Source organism: Schistocerca nitens, chromosome 1 (assembly GCF_023898315.1).
Source record: "Schistocerca nitens isolate TAMUIC-IGC-003100 chromosome 1, iqSchNite1.1, whole genome shotgun sequence".
NCBI classification, from domain to species: domain Eukaryota; kingdom Metazoa; phylum Arthropoda; class Insecta; order Orthoptera; family Acrididae; genus Schistocerca; species Schistocerca nitens.
Genome location: NC_064614.1, coordinates 542,232,784 through 542,247,808, shown reverse-complemented (window position 1 = coordinate 542,247,808; position 15,025 = coordinate 542,232,784). Strand labels below are relative to the sequence as shown.

The window sequence follows — 15,025 nt, the reverse complement described above, 5'->3', positions numbered from 1 at the left end:
ATTTACCAGTTGTAATTGGTGTCTACTATGTACTCCAGTAGATTTATGTTCATTTCAGTGACATGGACACATCAAAAATTAAATTTAAGGTAACTTTTTGTTCTTTAGTGATTTGTCGTCATGTGTACAGAACTGCAGGGATGATCACCTGTGTTTCATTATATACTGTTTTTGGACAATTCACAAGCTGTTTTATTGACGGTAGTTAATTCACGATTGATTTGCACAATATAGTTCCATTTTCAAGCATGCTTTTGGAAGTCCAACTCAGCTGAAACACTGAAGTACATAAAATAATCTAAAATGTATCCACATCAAAAATCAGTAGTGCTGCTCTAAGAATAACATATGCCAGTTCTTTTGTGTACCCATTATGAAGGCCAAAATGCAGTTGGGTCACTTTATGTACTTCAAAATTTCAGTTTAAATGGAGAGTCATAGTGCATCTGAAGATGATGTATAATTTCAAAATCAATTGTGTGAATTAAAATTTAGTACCGTCTGTAACACAACTGAATGGATTATCCAGTAACAGTACATTGGGACTTACTTTGCTTTGAGAAAGAGCTGTGGTTTTGTAAACCTGTTGTTTACAGCAATAAAAGGGATAATGTGAAAGAACATGTAACAGTATCATACTGTCAAATTAATTGGCAAAGAAAAGTAATATCTTGCAAAAATCAAAAGATTCCCATATACCATAGAATATCAGAGGAATATAGATGTGACAGGAATACACTAGAGAGTCACAAATAGAATTAATTAAAATAATGGGCTTTCTGTCAGTAAGAAAGGTAAATACACCAAGCACTGTATAGCTTCACAATTACCTTCCCATACCAAATGTTCAGTGTGACATGAACACTAATGTGAAATAGGGGTTTGTTCATGATCTATTTAAAGTATTTTCTTCATTGCCCTATTTCAACAGACACATGTTCACTGTGTCAGTCATCAGCAACATTGTCTCAATGCCTTCATTTCCAGCGTAACTACTACAAAAGATTTTCAGCTTATTGATCATTAAGACACAATTTCTACATAGTGAATATTGAAGTCTCAGTGCAGAATTGTCCTTGCCATTGGGATTGATGCAGGGCATTATTGTTGAACTACTGAACAGCAAGGTTGATCTCTGCATAATGTATCTCGCTGCCCTGCCATTCTGTGGCACACATGCAATTCATGGACTTCCTGTTGATTTGCATACCGATGCAGATACAAGCATTATTGCAGCAGTTGTATTGACCATACACTGTTAGTTGCAGACTGACTCTGTTTTGGATGTGCAGCAATGGCTGGTTTGAAAGAGTCAGAAATCTTTGCACTACTAGAATGCATGCTCTGTTAGCATTGTGGTTTGCTCACTTACAACACTAAGTTGTCAATACAAGATGATGTTTATTCCACTGAGACCATCATTTGAAACAAAATGTTTTGCTCCACACAAATGATAGATTTAGACAGCTGAGTCACTTTCATATGCGCATATAAATACAGATACAGATTTATTGATGACATCTTCATGATCTGGACTCACAGTGAAGAAGAACTTCAGAATTTCCTCTCCAACCTCAACTCCTTTGGTTCCATCAGATTCACCTGGTCCTACTCCAAATCCCATGCCACTTTCCTTGACGTTGACCTCCACCTGTCCAATGGCCAGCTTCACACGTCCGTCCACATCAAACCCACCAACAAGCAACAGTACCTGCATTATGACAGCTGCCACCCATTCCACATCAAACGGTCCCTTCCCTACAGCCTAGGTCTTCGTGGCAAACGAATTTGCTCCAGTCCGGAATCCCTGAACCATTACACCAACAACCTGACAACAGCTTTCGCATCTCGCAAGTACCCTCCCGACCTGGTACAGAAGCAAATAACCAGAGCCACTTCCTCATCCCCTCGAACCCAGAATCCCCCACAGAAGAACCACAAACGTGCCCCACTTGTGACAGGATACTTTCCGGGACTGGACCAGACTCTGAATGTGGCTCTCCAGCAGGGATACGACTTCCTCAAATCCTGCCCTGAAATGAGATCCATCCTTCATGAAATCCTCCCCACTCCACCAAGAGTGTCTTTCCGCCGTCCACCTAACCTTCGTAACCTGTTAGTTCATCCCTATGAAATCCCCAAACCACCTTCCCTACCCTCTGGCTCCTATCCTTGTAACCGTCCCCGGTGTAAAACCTGTCCCATGCACCCTCCCACCACCACCTACTCCAGTCCTGTAACCCAGAAGGTGTACACGATCAAAGGCAGAGCCACATGTGAAAGCACCCACGTGATTTACCAACTGACCTGCCTACACTGTGATGCATTCTATGTGGGAATGACCAGCAACAAACTGTCCATTCGCATGAATGGACACAGGCAGACAGTGTTTGTTGGTAATGAGGATCACCCTGTGGCTAAACATGCCTTGGTGCACGGCCAGCACATCTTGGCACAGTGTTACACTGTCCGAGTTATCTGGATACTTCCCACCAACACCAACCTATCCGAACTCCGGAGATGGGAACTTGCTCTTCAATATATCCTCTCTTCCCATTACCCACCAGGCCTCAATCTCCGCTAATTTCAAGTTGCTGCCACTCATACCTCACCTATCATTCAACATCATCTTTGCCTCTTCACTTCCGCCTCGACTGACATCTCTGCCCAAACTCTTTGTCTTTAAATATGTCTGCTTGTGTCTGGATATGTGTGGATGGATATGTGTGTGTGTGTGCGAGTGTATACCTGTCCTTTTTTCCCCCTAAGGTAAGTCTTTCCGCTCCCGGGATTGGAATGACTCCTTACCCTCTCCCTTAAAACCCACATCCTTCTGTCTTTCCCTCTCCTTCCCCTCTTTCCTGATGAGGCAACAGTTTGTTGCGAAAGCTTGAATTTTTTATGTGTGTTTGTGTTTGTTTGTGTGTCTATCGCCTGCCAGCGCTTTCGTTCGGTAAATCACATCATCTTTGTTTTTAGATATATTTTTCCCATGTGGAATGTTTCCCTCTATTATATTGATATAAATACACTTTTATATATAACATTAACATATCATACATTATGTTCTAATAAAGAATCAAACAACGCATGTGTAATAAAGAAGCATAGTGTGCATAGGAACAATGCAAGAGTGCAACAGAGTCACAACTGAAGACAGAACCGCTGTGCTACTAGCTTTAAAGGGTGGCCGCAAGCACTGATAGGTTGGCGATATGGACACGACTCTGTGGTCAGCACACAGTGGTGATGATGCTCGTGGTTACAGATGGAGCTGCGCTGTCCAGCGGCTGTCATAGAGCTTCATGCCCTTTGGCAGGCTTTCAAAATCACTGAGCTGGGATACTAGATCCTCCCCCTCTTAAATGGGCACATGTGGCTTGAAGCACACTGGAAAATGCTTTGCCAGGTGAACTTCTGGCACCATTAGCGTCCCGGTACTGAAGCCTACTGACTGGGTGGAGGAACACAGGGTACCTGGGAATGTGCTGGGGTTTGGTGGCATGAGTGACATTGGCTGAGGAGGTGGAGGCTGTGGCAAGACATTCAGCCCTGTGCTCTTGTCCACAGGAACTGCTGCTGGTGTCCTGGAGCACAAGCTATACTCGTGTGGTCATGGGACCAGAGAGGGTGAGCATTCCACGTATGATTGAGCCACCAAAGTCGGTGCAGTTGGGAGGCATGGACGGAGTTGGTTGGTTTGATGGCGTTGCAAACCTCTCAGGTCGTTTGCCCCGTAGAAGTGTGACCACACTGCTACACAAGCCAGTGTGCTGGGCTTGGGGGTTTCCAGGCCTGTGGTGTTAGGAGATGTAGAAGAGTACATGGATGCTGCCTGTGGAGGAGCTCTGCTGGGCTACAGTTGTGGGTGGCAGTGCTCCTGTATGTGCTCAGGAACACAGTGAGAGCAGCTGTGGTGGTGTTGTTATTCCCACCCATTTTAACATTTGCTGTTTAAGTTTCTATACCATATGCCCTGCTTTGCCATTGGAGGACGAGGAAATGGCGTTTGTGGCATAGAATTGTTCGAAAGCAGTCATATGCGCAGTTGTTTGACACAATAGTTTGGGAAATCCTTTCAATGATGAGAATGTGGATAATCCATTAAGCATGGAGTCAGTTGTGGTGGACACCACGCTGACTATATAGGAGTAGTTAGAATGAGCATCCATGACAGTGAGCCACATAGAACCCAGAAAGGCACCTGCAATGTGCAGGCGAATGTGGTCCCAGCAGTGACCAGGGCTTGATCAGATGGCAAAAGATTGGGACAGAGAAACCTGATACCAGGTGTTAGTGGCCTCCACATCCTTGTTCAGTCTTGGCCAGTAGCAGGTCTGCTCGTAAGGGCATTTATTCATGACAAATCCCAATGCCTACGATGGATAAGCTGTATTACTTCAGGCCGAAGGACAAATATCTGTCTTAGCATCAAGCAGAACAATGTCTGTGATGACTGACAGATGGGAGAGGTGAGCCCAGGCCTGGAGCTCCAGATTAGTGTTCTTTGAAACATATGTGCCCTGCGCCCCCACCCCCCCCCCCCTCCCCCCATGGAGTGTACAGTGCGTGGTGTGCCATAAGATAGGGTCATGCCATGTCAGCAGCAATTTAAATAGTATAAGGGAAACACTTCCATGGTCTGTCACCATTCCTTGTTAATGTGGAACAATGAGATCTCCTGTTGGTCAAAGGCCAGGTCTGGTCCTGTAGGTAAGTGAGATAGAGCATTCTTATTTGCTTGTTGTACTGTGGGCTTGTATTTAATGGTATAATCGTAGGACCTACGGAAAAACGCTCAATTTTGGAGACGTTGTGCTGTCCACTTCGTAAGCTGGGAGTGTGACCCAAAGAGTGCAACCAGTGGTTTTCAGCCTGTAATGAGTGTAAACTTTGCCCTGAATAGGTAAACATGGAATTTCTTCAATCCAAAAATAATTGCCAAAGCTTCTTTTTCTGTCTATGAGTAGTTCTTTTGAGTGGGTGTCAGCATCTTTGATGCATAGTCAATCAGTTGCTCAGTATCATCATCATCATCATCATCCCTATGTGCCAGCACTGCATGCACTCCGGCTGAGGGGCACCCACAGCCAAAACCAGTGGACATGAGGGGGGGGGGGGGGGGCATAAGGCATGGTGCAGAGCAGAGCAGGTGCACCAGCTGAGTAAAAGCGTGCTCACATGCTGTCCCCCACCTCTACTGAATGCCTTCCCCTACAGCTAGTCTAGGGATGCATAATATGGGCCCCTTGAGTGAGGAATGCAGAATAATAATTCACCTTCCCCAAAAAAAGCATGCAACTTCTGTGAGTATAGGTGGCAGGATTGAAGATCAATAACTGCAACATTGCAGTCAGTGGGTTGGATCCCTTCTTTGTTGTTAATGTGTCTGAGGTAGTCCACTTGCTCATGAAAAAACTGGTAATTGTGTAAGCAGCACTTGAGCCGTTCATCACACAACATAGTAAACAGGGTGCAAATGTTAAGCAGGTAGTCTTGACACATAGGGCTCATGACAATTATGTTGCCAAGATAGTTTGTACAAGCAGGGATAGACATGGTTAACTGTTCCCATTATCTCTGGAAGAACGTCAGAGCAGAAGAGATCCCAAAGGACAAACGTTTGTATTTGAAAATAAACATGATGCTTAGTGAGTCATCATCCAGAACAAGCTGGATATGGTATGGGGTAGGTTTCCACCTGGATGTGGGCATTGATAGTTGATTTAAAATCTCTGCCAGTGGGTTTCTTGACCACCAGCAGGATCATGGCCCAAGTGCTGGATTTAACAGGTTCAGTCACCTCAGCCTCACAGAGGCAATTGAGTTCCTGCTTTAGTCTGCCCGTAAGGAGACTGGAATGGTTCATGCCCAGCAGAAACGGGGCATGTTGTTGGGACACAGAGAGATATTTAACTGGAAATCTGGGACACACCACAGACCAGATTTGAAGATAAGTGAGAAAGCAGCACAAAGTTCGTTGTGTTCCTGCAAGGAAACTGTGTCAGTGACGACATGAATCTCATCAATGATATTGAAACGATGAGAAGGCATCCAGGCCAGAAAATGTTTCTGGATGAGTGATTGTTGACAACAAGCAGCATCATCAACCATGCAATTTTTAAGTATGTGCCAGTGATTGTGAACTGACACCAGAGGAGAGTCTAATTATCATAATATACAACTGACTTATGGGAGGGCAGAGCTAATTTAGGGAAAAATCAGATGAGCATACATTTGGAAATTCATCAAGGAAACATGAGCTCCCATGTCTACCTGGTAACAGATGCCTTGGTATGGAATTGTGAAGCCGATAGGTTGGTAGACCTGAAGTTCATGCACTGTTCCTTGATGGAAATTGGGAATGGGACCCAACTGTTTCAACAGCTTACTGTAGACGGTTTGGCGATGCCCATCTTTTCCACAGTGGAAGCAGTGTCCCAGCAAGCTGGACATTCTACAGGTGGGTGTGCTATGAAGCAGTCAGGAAAAGACAGAAGATCCCCCTGCCCTTGGCGACAGGGTGTGACTGGCTATTCAGAGGCCATCAATACATTGATGAATCATAATGACTCCATTGGGGAAAAGGCTTACATGCATTCCGCTCCACCGGGGAGTACAGTGGCAGCTGGTATTCTGCTACTTGCAATCGAGCTATGATGCACTCATTGGTGCCTGTGCAATTTCAAATGAATGCACAATTTGTGATATATCATACAGACGGATTACACAGATTTAGGGCTGCAATAGGTACTTCTGGATCGGGAGCCAATTGTATCATGTCATCTTGAATAAAGGTGACTGCATGCAAGGTTTTTTGAGGTGAGATCACACAAGCGAAATCACAATGGCAATTCAAGCCCTACAAATCAGTCATCTGTGACCGATACAACTGACCATGTTGCTTGCAGTATTGATGAAACTCGAGTTGTGATGTGACTACTTGGAATCACTGTGAATAATAATTTGAAATCACTGAGCGCGTCTCCTTGAAATTGAGTGTGATACGATTTGAGAGGGAAGCTAACTGCTTCAGTAAGAAAAATGTCTCCGTGGAAGCCCAAGAAAGGAAGAGCAACCAGTGGAGGTGGTTATCAAAGACCCATAATTCTGTGACGTGCTGATTCACCAACTATAAATGTGTGTCCCAAACCTGTCTGGCATTGCTAAAAGGGAAAAGTTGGTGGGCAGCTGTCCACTGGGAAAGTGACGACTGCCCGTATGGAGTACATACCCTGATTATGCAGTTAATCCTACAAAAGCTGAATGTGCTATTACTATTGTTGAAAGTGCTGTTGCCATGGCTTCTGCAGGAGCAACTTTTATTGTTGCTGTTCCAAAAACTACATGAGCTTTGCACCCATGAGATGCTGCTAACCTTTGATCTTGTTGCCAGTTTTAGTGGTTGGAATCGGACAAGACTGGGAGCGACTCGTCAAACCAGAGATCTGACCATCCAGCCAAGGTAGTCAATGACAAGTCGCCGAGTATGAAAGGAGAAAAAGATAGGCAGACAGGCACTGGAAATGGCACGGCAGAATATCTAGTCCAAATGAGTATCCAAGAACAAAGTCCTAAGATGTCGTGAATACTAAGACCAAACAAACGATGTGTAATGACAACAATACAAGAGAGCAATGAAATTATGACTGAAGACAGAACTACTGTGCTGCTAGCCCTAAAGGATAGCCAAGAGCACTGATAGGTGGCAAGATGGGTGTTACTCTGTGGCTGTCACTATAGCAATGATGCCAACACTCACAGATGGGGCAGTGCTATCTAATGGCAGTAATCTAGTTCTATTGCCTCCAGTGGGCATTCAGAATTGCTGGGGTGTGATACTAGACAAGTGACAAACCAAAGTCTTGTCTTATAATGTAGGGAGCTGTTTAGTTTCTTTCAGTGTGATTGTAGGCAGAGATCTTACTGTTGAGTACTTGTCCTACGAAATTATGTAACAGGCATACTTCCCCCCTCACCCCTCTTCCCCCTCCTCGATGTCTCTCGGATGTGGCCTGCAGAAGACTTCCCTGCTTTCCAGTGGTTTCTCATTATCGTCTTGTGTGTTGGATTCAGTTGCTTACATCTCCTCACACCTCAGTAGCCTGTCCTGTTGGGTGTTCTGAGTTACCTGTTTGTGGTCCCTGGACATCCGTGGCTTTTTGGAAGTTCTGAGCTCCAATTACAGCCACGCAATTCTTTCTCCCTCACTTCCTCCCTTCTTCACTCTTTCATGTGGCTCTGTGCCCTCTCTCTCCCTCCCCCCGCCCCCATCTGCCCACACACTTTTTCTCCTCTTGGAACATTTGATCATCTAACCAAAAAAATTCTCTTAATATTCTAAATGCATTTTATTAACATTCTCAAACTACCAGAGATGTTTTCTTTCTATTGTCTCAATAGTCTCAATTCCACAACCAACACTTTCATTTATTTCTTGATTTCGTATCTGATTCCTTGTTGTTACTCCACAGCAGCACCTCCAGTGTTCCATTTCCATTACTTTCATTTTATTTTTGTTCTTGTTTGTAATTACCTATATTTCTGCTCCACATGTTCTTGTGCCCTGTATAGCATTGCATATTGAGATTTATAGTGTCCTGTGGCTTCTGAAAGTCTATAAAAATTGGGTGGGCTTCTGTATTGATGACAAAGTATTTTCTAATCATATGCTTAAGACAAAACATGTTGTCCATGCATGATCTTCAGCCCCAAACCCATTCTACTCTCAAATCTCTTGAATTTGCTTGTCATTGTGCTTTTGAGAGCTTTTTCATATGGTATCATCACTATCACCAATGGTTTTATTATTCTCCATTATTTTACAACAATTGAATGCTGCAGTTAGTAGATGATGTTTGCAGAACTGAGAAAATAAGCTAGTTTTAATGTTTTTACTCTGATATATATGGGTGTGGACTGGAATGGATATACTGTTTTCACTTGATATTTGACACTCATAGGCCTCTTTCTGATGAAATAGTGACATGGTTTCTGCTAACTGTAGGATTTTTATCTGGAAGATTAAATTGTCATTAGTCTTTCATATTTTCTGGTATCTCATTAAAATTTCTTTGTAAACTATTATTAATTGTATGTTATATTTTATTTGTGTAATTTAAAGTGTATTGATGTAATTGTTCTTTGATTTTTGGACTGTTGCAGAGCACTTATGACTCACCAGTGAACAGACAAAATATGAGTGTGCCTCCACCTGTCTACAACCAGCCTCAGAAATATCAGCCAAATCTTGTACCACATAATGTTGCCCAGTATCCTCCACAGGCTGGAAATCATACTGCTCCATATGTAATGCAGAGTGGACAGCAGGTGCCCAATATCATACAGAGTCCCCAAAATACTCCTCAGGCTCAGATGAAAATAAATGTTCAGCAAGTTTTACACTCTCAAAATACAAGCAATCAATCACTAAGCAGGACATCTCCATATCCAAGTTGTAGGGATCCTCGTCTCAAAGATAATATTTCTGTATCATGTGAAAACCCAATTCCAGTTCCTTCAGTTGCCACACGGCATAATACTGCAATAATAGATAACCAGTCCAGTGCTTCTTTGACACACAAAGTGCTCACACTTCCCCAAAGCCCTCTACCTGGACAGCCGCCTCTCCCACCTGGACAGCCGCCTCTCCCACCTGGACAGCCGCCTCTCCCACCTGGACAGCCGCCTCTCCCACCTGGACAGCCGCCTCTCCCACCTGGACAGCCGCCTCTCCCACCTGGACAGCCACCTCTCCCACCTGGACAGCCCCCCCTCCCACCAAAAGAGATGAAAATAGAACAGCCACCTCTTCCAATATCACCACCACCACCATCTACACCACCTCCCAGCATAAAATCAGAAGTGCAGGAAGAGAACTCCAAGTCATCAACCGCACAACCACAAAAACCCTCACCACTCGTTTCTCACCTTAAGAAACTTCTTCCCAGCAAGAATGAAAGAAACCAGGAAGTGGAATCAGTGACAACTATTGCAGGTGCTTTATTACCAACAGAAAATGAAAATAGTTCCAAATCTGAAGCATTTAGTAATGGTACTGTGACAACCCCAGTGTGCTCTGTAACAGTACATCGTACTAACTCGCTTATCAGTACTAAAATTGGAAATATTGCATCATCTCGCCAGCCTCTGGTAACTGATAACCAATCAACTTCAGAAAATAAATATTTGTCAGCAGTAACTGATTTGCTTGATAAAAATATTTCTGGATTTATATCTTCAGTAATTGAAAAAAGGAATTCCAAATCATCGCCATTAACTGGTTCAGCAAATAGTGACAGCCAAAGAGAAATTACACAAGAACAGAGACCTGAATATCAAAAAAACTTAAATGAATGTATTTGTGAAAAAACTGGTGTTGAGAAAAAGTTGTGTCTAAAGTGTTTGTATAAAAAGAGAAAAGGACTAGAACCAGCGTCAGTATTCTCAGGTATACCTAAATTATCTCGCTGTATAAAGAGACCTATAGTTGTTAATCTTCTTAACAAAAGGAGGACACAACCTGTGACAGCAATTGTGAAACCAAATGTTCATGAAATACAAACCAGTAGCTCATGTTCAGAACAACCCCACCAACAAGAAAGTGCATCATACTCCAACTCTCCATATAGTGAAACCCGATCCCGCTGGTCCGCAGAGTCAGTCCCGGTACTCACAGAGCAGAGAACTGATAAACATTCTGGTGACATCTGTAATGATAAAAGTAATGTAATTGTACAAAAAACATCATGTCCAGGACATCAGACAAATCTCACAAATGTTGATACACCCAGTAGTCCTAAAAATTCAGATGAATTTTCTGGAATAATAAAGGATGTGGCTATTGATCAGATATCTGTTAGTCATAATATAGGGAGCCCAATTGATAGCTGTGAGAAAATTGTTCCAGAAGGACAAACACACAATTTAGAAACAGAACAACATACCAGGAAACCAGCCAGAAGTGATGAACACACATCTGAAATAAAGGAGAGGATTAAAGACACTGTTGTGTTAAAACAAATGGATGTTAGTCTGAGTAAAGTGAAGTCCAGCAGTGTTCAGATGAAAAATGAAAACTCTTTAAAAAATAAATATTTAACTTCTGTAATTACTGAGAATAAATGGAATAAAAAAATTTCTGCTGCACCAAGGTCCTATCGTTCGAAGTCTGCAGATTGTATGCTGGATAGTCTGAAACAATCTGCAAAGGAATATGCAAAGGTCTCTAAAGATGATTTGCTCCAATTGGTTGGAAATAGTTCCTTGATGCATGACGCAGATACGCTGAGAAATAATACTCCTACTGAGAAATGTGAAGAGAACCAGAATGAGACTAACACTTCCATTTCATTTACAACAGAGAAGATAGACGAAGAAAAAAATTATACAAAAAAGCCTGTTAGCAAACATCAAATTTCTTTATCTGGTAAAGTGGAAGAAAGTGACACCCTGCACAACAGGGAAGTCAGTGCAGCCTCTGCTGACCAAAAATTGGAAGACACTGTACTGATGGCTCATATACCAAATAACAATGGAAAGTTGGATTATGTGAGGCCTAAAACAACTGATATTTGTTTGTCCGAAACAAAATTGGAGGATGTCACTGAGAGAATCACACAGGACATTTTTGGGTCATCTATCTCTGTCAAGAAAGAATCACTGGAAAGTGATGCTGGTGGCGCAGAAGAAAAATCAAGAAGACTTGGAGAAATGTTTACAACATTAGATTCAACTGGAGGTGTTCATTTAGGAAGTCTATGTTGTATTGAGAAGACCATGTGTCATTGGAGTGTTGAATCTCTTAATGACAATCCTACATCACCTTGTACCAAACTGAAAACTGAAAAATTAAATACTACAGCAGAGGTATCATCAGATAACAGCTTAAAGTCACAGAATCCATCCAAACACCTAAATAGTATTGTAGCAACCTCTGTTATAAAGATAGAATGCAATTCTAGTGACAGCGCAGTGTGCAGTTGGGAAAAAGCTGGAAATACCAATATGCAGAATAAACCTTTTAAGAATGAAAAGTCAGATCCATCAGTCATTATGCAAACTGGAAGACAGTCACTTCAGGTTGTTACTGAGCATTGTAGACAGGACGAGGAAATGTGTATTGCAATAGATTCTGCACCAGTTACTCATGGAAATGTGCTTAAGAGACCAACAAGTAAAGATTCATCATGTGTTGAAGATGTAAAAGTAGCCATAACTGCAGTGAGTGATAAAGTTCTTAACAGTCTTGAAAATGTACAGCAGCCAGCAATATCACATACACAAAATAAATCTCAGGCAAAGGATACAGACAGTTTGTTTGATAATGATTCTTCAAAGATTAATACAGACTTGAAAGTTGCACAGTCATTACAGGAAAAGTCATTATGCCACATTGATGAAGTGATGCTAGAAAAACCATTTAAAAAAATTGTGAAAAGCGAAGAAGAGAAAGATGACATAATACAAACATCTTACCTTTCTGAAAGAGCTGTGAATATTTCTGTATCTGATTCATCAGACTGTGACATTATAGAACTGCCTACAACCATTGATCTGTGTCTTTCAGATGATGCAGATGATCTGCATGAAGTACCAGTGTCTCCAAAAGTGTTGCCCATTGTAGATATCACTAATGAAAAACCAGTAGTTATGAATGATTCTTTAGAATGCATAACAATAGATGGTTCTCCTGAAAAAGATATTCCTGGAAGTAATGTTGAGAGTATGGATGTAACACCTTCCATATCCAGTGCAACCATAATCGCTTCACAAGAAAATTGCGTGTCTGTAACAGATTCCATGCTACCGGCAGAGCCTATTCCAGAGCTGCTTGATGAGACTCCTTGCCTAAATAGAAACTTGTGTAAATCATCCATTCAGACAGAAGATAAATCATTATTACAAATGAAGTCAGAAGAAGAAATGAAATTAGAGCCCAAGATGTCATCAGATAGATTTGACATGGATATGAGTTTACAGCCCAGATCACCATTAGAAGTAGATAGCTTTGTCAATAACAGAGGTGAAGTGACACCCACTAAGCCAGATATTTTTAGAAGTTCACCTCCATCCAAACCATTCATTAACGATACCCTCCTGTCACGAATGAAACCTGCTCCCCGAAGTGTAAAGCTGCACCATGCTGCATTACTGCAAGACAGACATGTGCACAACAAGATCTCTGATTTATATCCTGTAAAGAGACAGAATAAGTCTCTACAGAAAATAGAGTGGGAGGAACAAAATGCTACAAGAGACACTGAAACAAAAGATATGCCTTCATTCTCTGAGGAAAATTTTAAGGGAGGCCATTCACAAAATAAAAGAAATTCTTCTGTACTTTCAGCTAATAGTAATAATGAAAATGACTCTATTACAGCGGTTTCATATGCTGATGTGAGAGGTGAAATTAATGAGCCATCAAATACTCAAGAAGGGTATGGGGAACCATGCTTAAAGAAGCGGAAACAGTCCCCATTAATCAGAAACAATGAGCAGACAGAATCTAATGAGACTGTTGTTTCGATAACATCTCATTCACAAAATGTACAAAAAAGCACTTTGTCTGTGACAGTCCTTCAACCCATAAGCATTGTGCCTAGTGAGAGCCATGAAGGGACCCTGTCATCTCAAGTGCAGAGAAATTCTTTACGCATTTTGAGAAGTCCTAAGAAGAATACTGTTATTTTTGCCAAATATGTAGGTGGTACTGATTTCACGTCAAATGAAGAAGATTGCTCAAATGAAGATATCGCATCAACACAAGTTGAGAGAATTGTTAGTAAGTCAGAGAAGACAATCAAGAAGTACCCTCATCGGTCACAGATGCCTTCATATGCTCTCACCAGAAGAGTACTAATAAGCAGGCTCAGAAGATGCCCAGTGGTTCTTCAGGCTAATTTCAAGAAAATGGCCAAGTTACTTAGGCAAGGTTCGTAGATTCATTAAGAATATGTCAATCAATTATAATCTCTTTGTACAAGGTTAAAATAATATTATCTAAGTACTTTTCTACAAAAATGAAAATTTCTGAATGAAGATAGACAAGCACAATTGCGGAAATGTGATGATTCGCCTGTTGTTGGTGATGTATGGTACATAGAAACATGCAACAGTGTAGAAATGTTACCAGTTTTCAAGCTACCACTTTCTTTTAGTACAAGTACACAATCTCACATACACAACCGACGGACACCCAAACTCGTTCACTCACAGCTATGGCAAATCTCACCATTGTTACAGATGGGTGCATTTGTTATCTGCTGGTTGTGTATGTGAGATTATGTCCTTAGACAAGCAAACTATGGTAACTCAAGAGTTAATGCCACCTCTGTGCTGGTATACTGTTTTGTCTATCAACTGTCAATCAGCCTCAAGTAGTGGTTGGCTTTCTTCATTTTTGTTTGAGATTTATTGTTTATTTACGTGCTTCCCTCTATCCTAACACAACAAATTCTGTTTAGCCAAATTTCTGCAATAGTTATCAAGACATTCATTTATGTACAACAATGATTACCTGCCATTTAACAAAATTATGTTCTGTATGTTGGGCTTTCCATGACTCATGCATGGTTTTCACTATTTGTGAATTTAGGTTTCAAATGCATAGTCTCTCCAGCTAAGGAAACCTATCATAACAACATTTTAAGACAGGTGTTCAGATAAACTGTTTTCTGTCCAAAAGCTTTCTGTAGATAATGTTAGACCTTGTTACATCCAAAATGAGACAGAATTTAATGTTACATTTTTCCTTATAATTATACAGTTTATTAAAGCATTTTAAGTAGTTCCCCATAGTCTGTCATTGATGATCCTGTAAGTGCTGCTTGTATTCAGATTTCATATTAACAGGTTTATAGAAACCGAGAACAATGCATGTAACAAAAGTCTTTTATAAGAACATTTTCTGAATGCAGTGTTAGAAACGCAAATTTCTATTGGAACTTGATTTGATGTATTGGAATACATTCAGAATTTTTAGGTCACATGAATTCCCTGCCTCTCACTCATTTTGCTGCAGCAC

At 41.5% G+C, this 15,025-nt stretch overlaps 1 protein-coding gene across 1 annotated transcript in view; it reads left to right on the top strand.

The window, feature by feature from the left end:
• Positions 1–15,025, top strand: part of LOC126254107 (uncharacterized) — a 285,482-nt gene that overhangs the window by 213,892 nt on the left and 56,565 nt on the right. Inside the window, exon 13 of the mRNA XM_049955283.1 lies at positions 9,166–13,933. Within this exon, the coding sequence (XP_049811240.1) occupies positions 9,166–13,933 (4,768 nt within the window). The remainder of the gene's footprint in view (positions 1–9,165; positions 13,934–15,025) is intronic.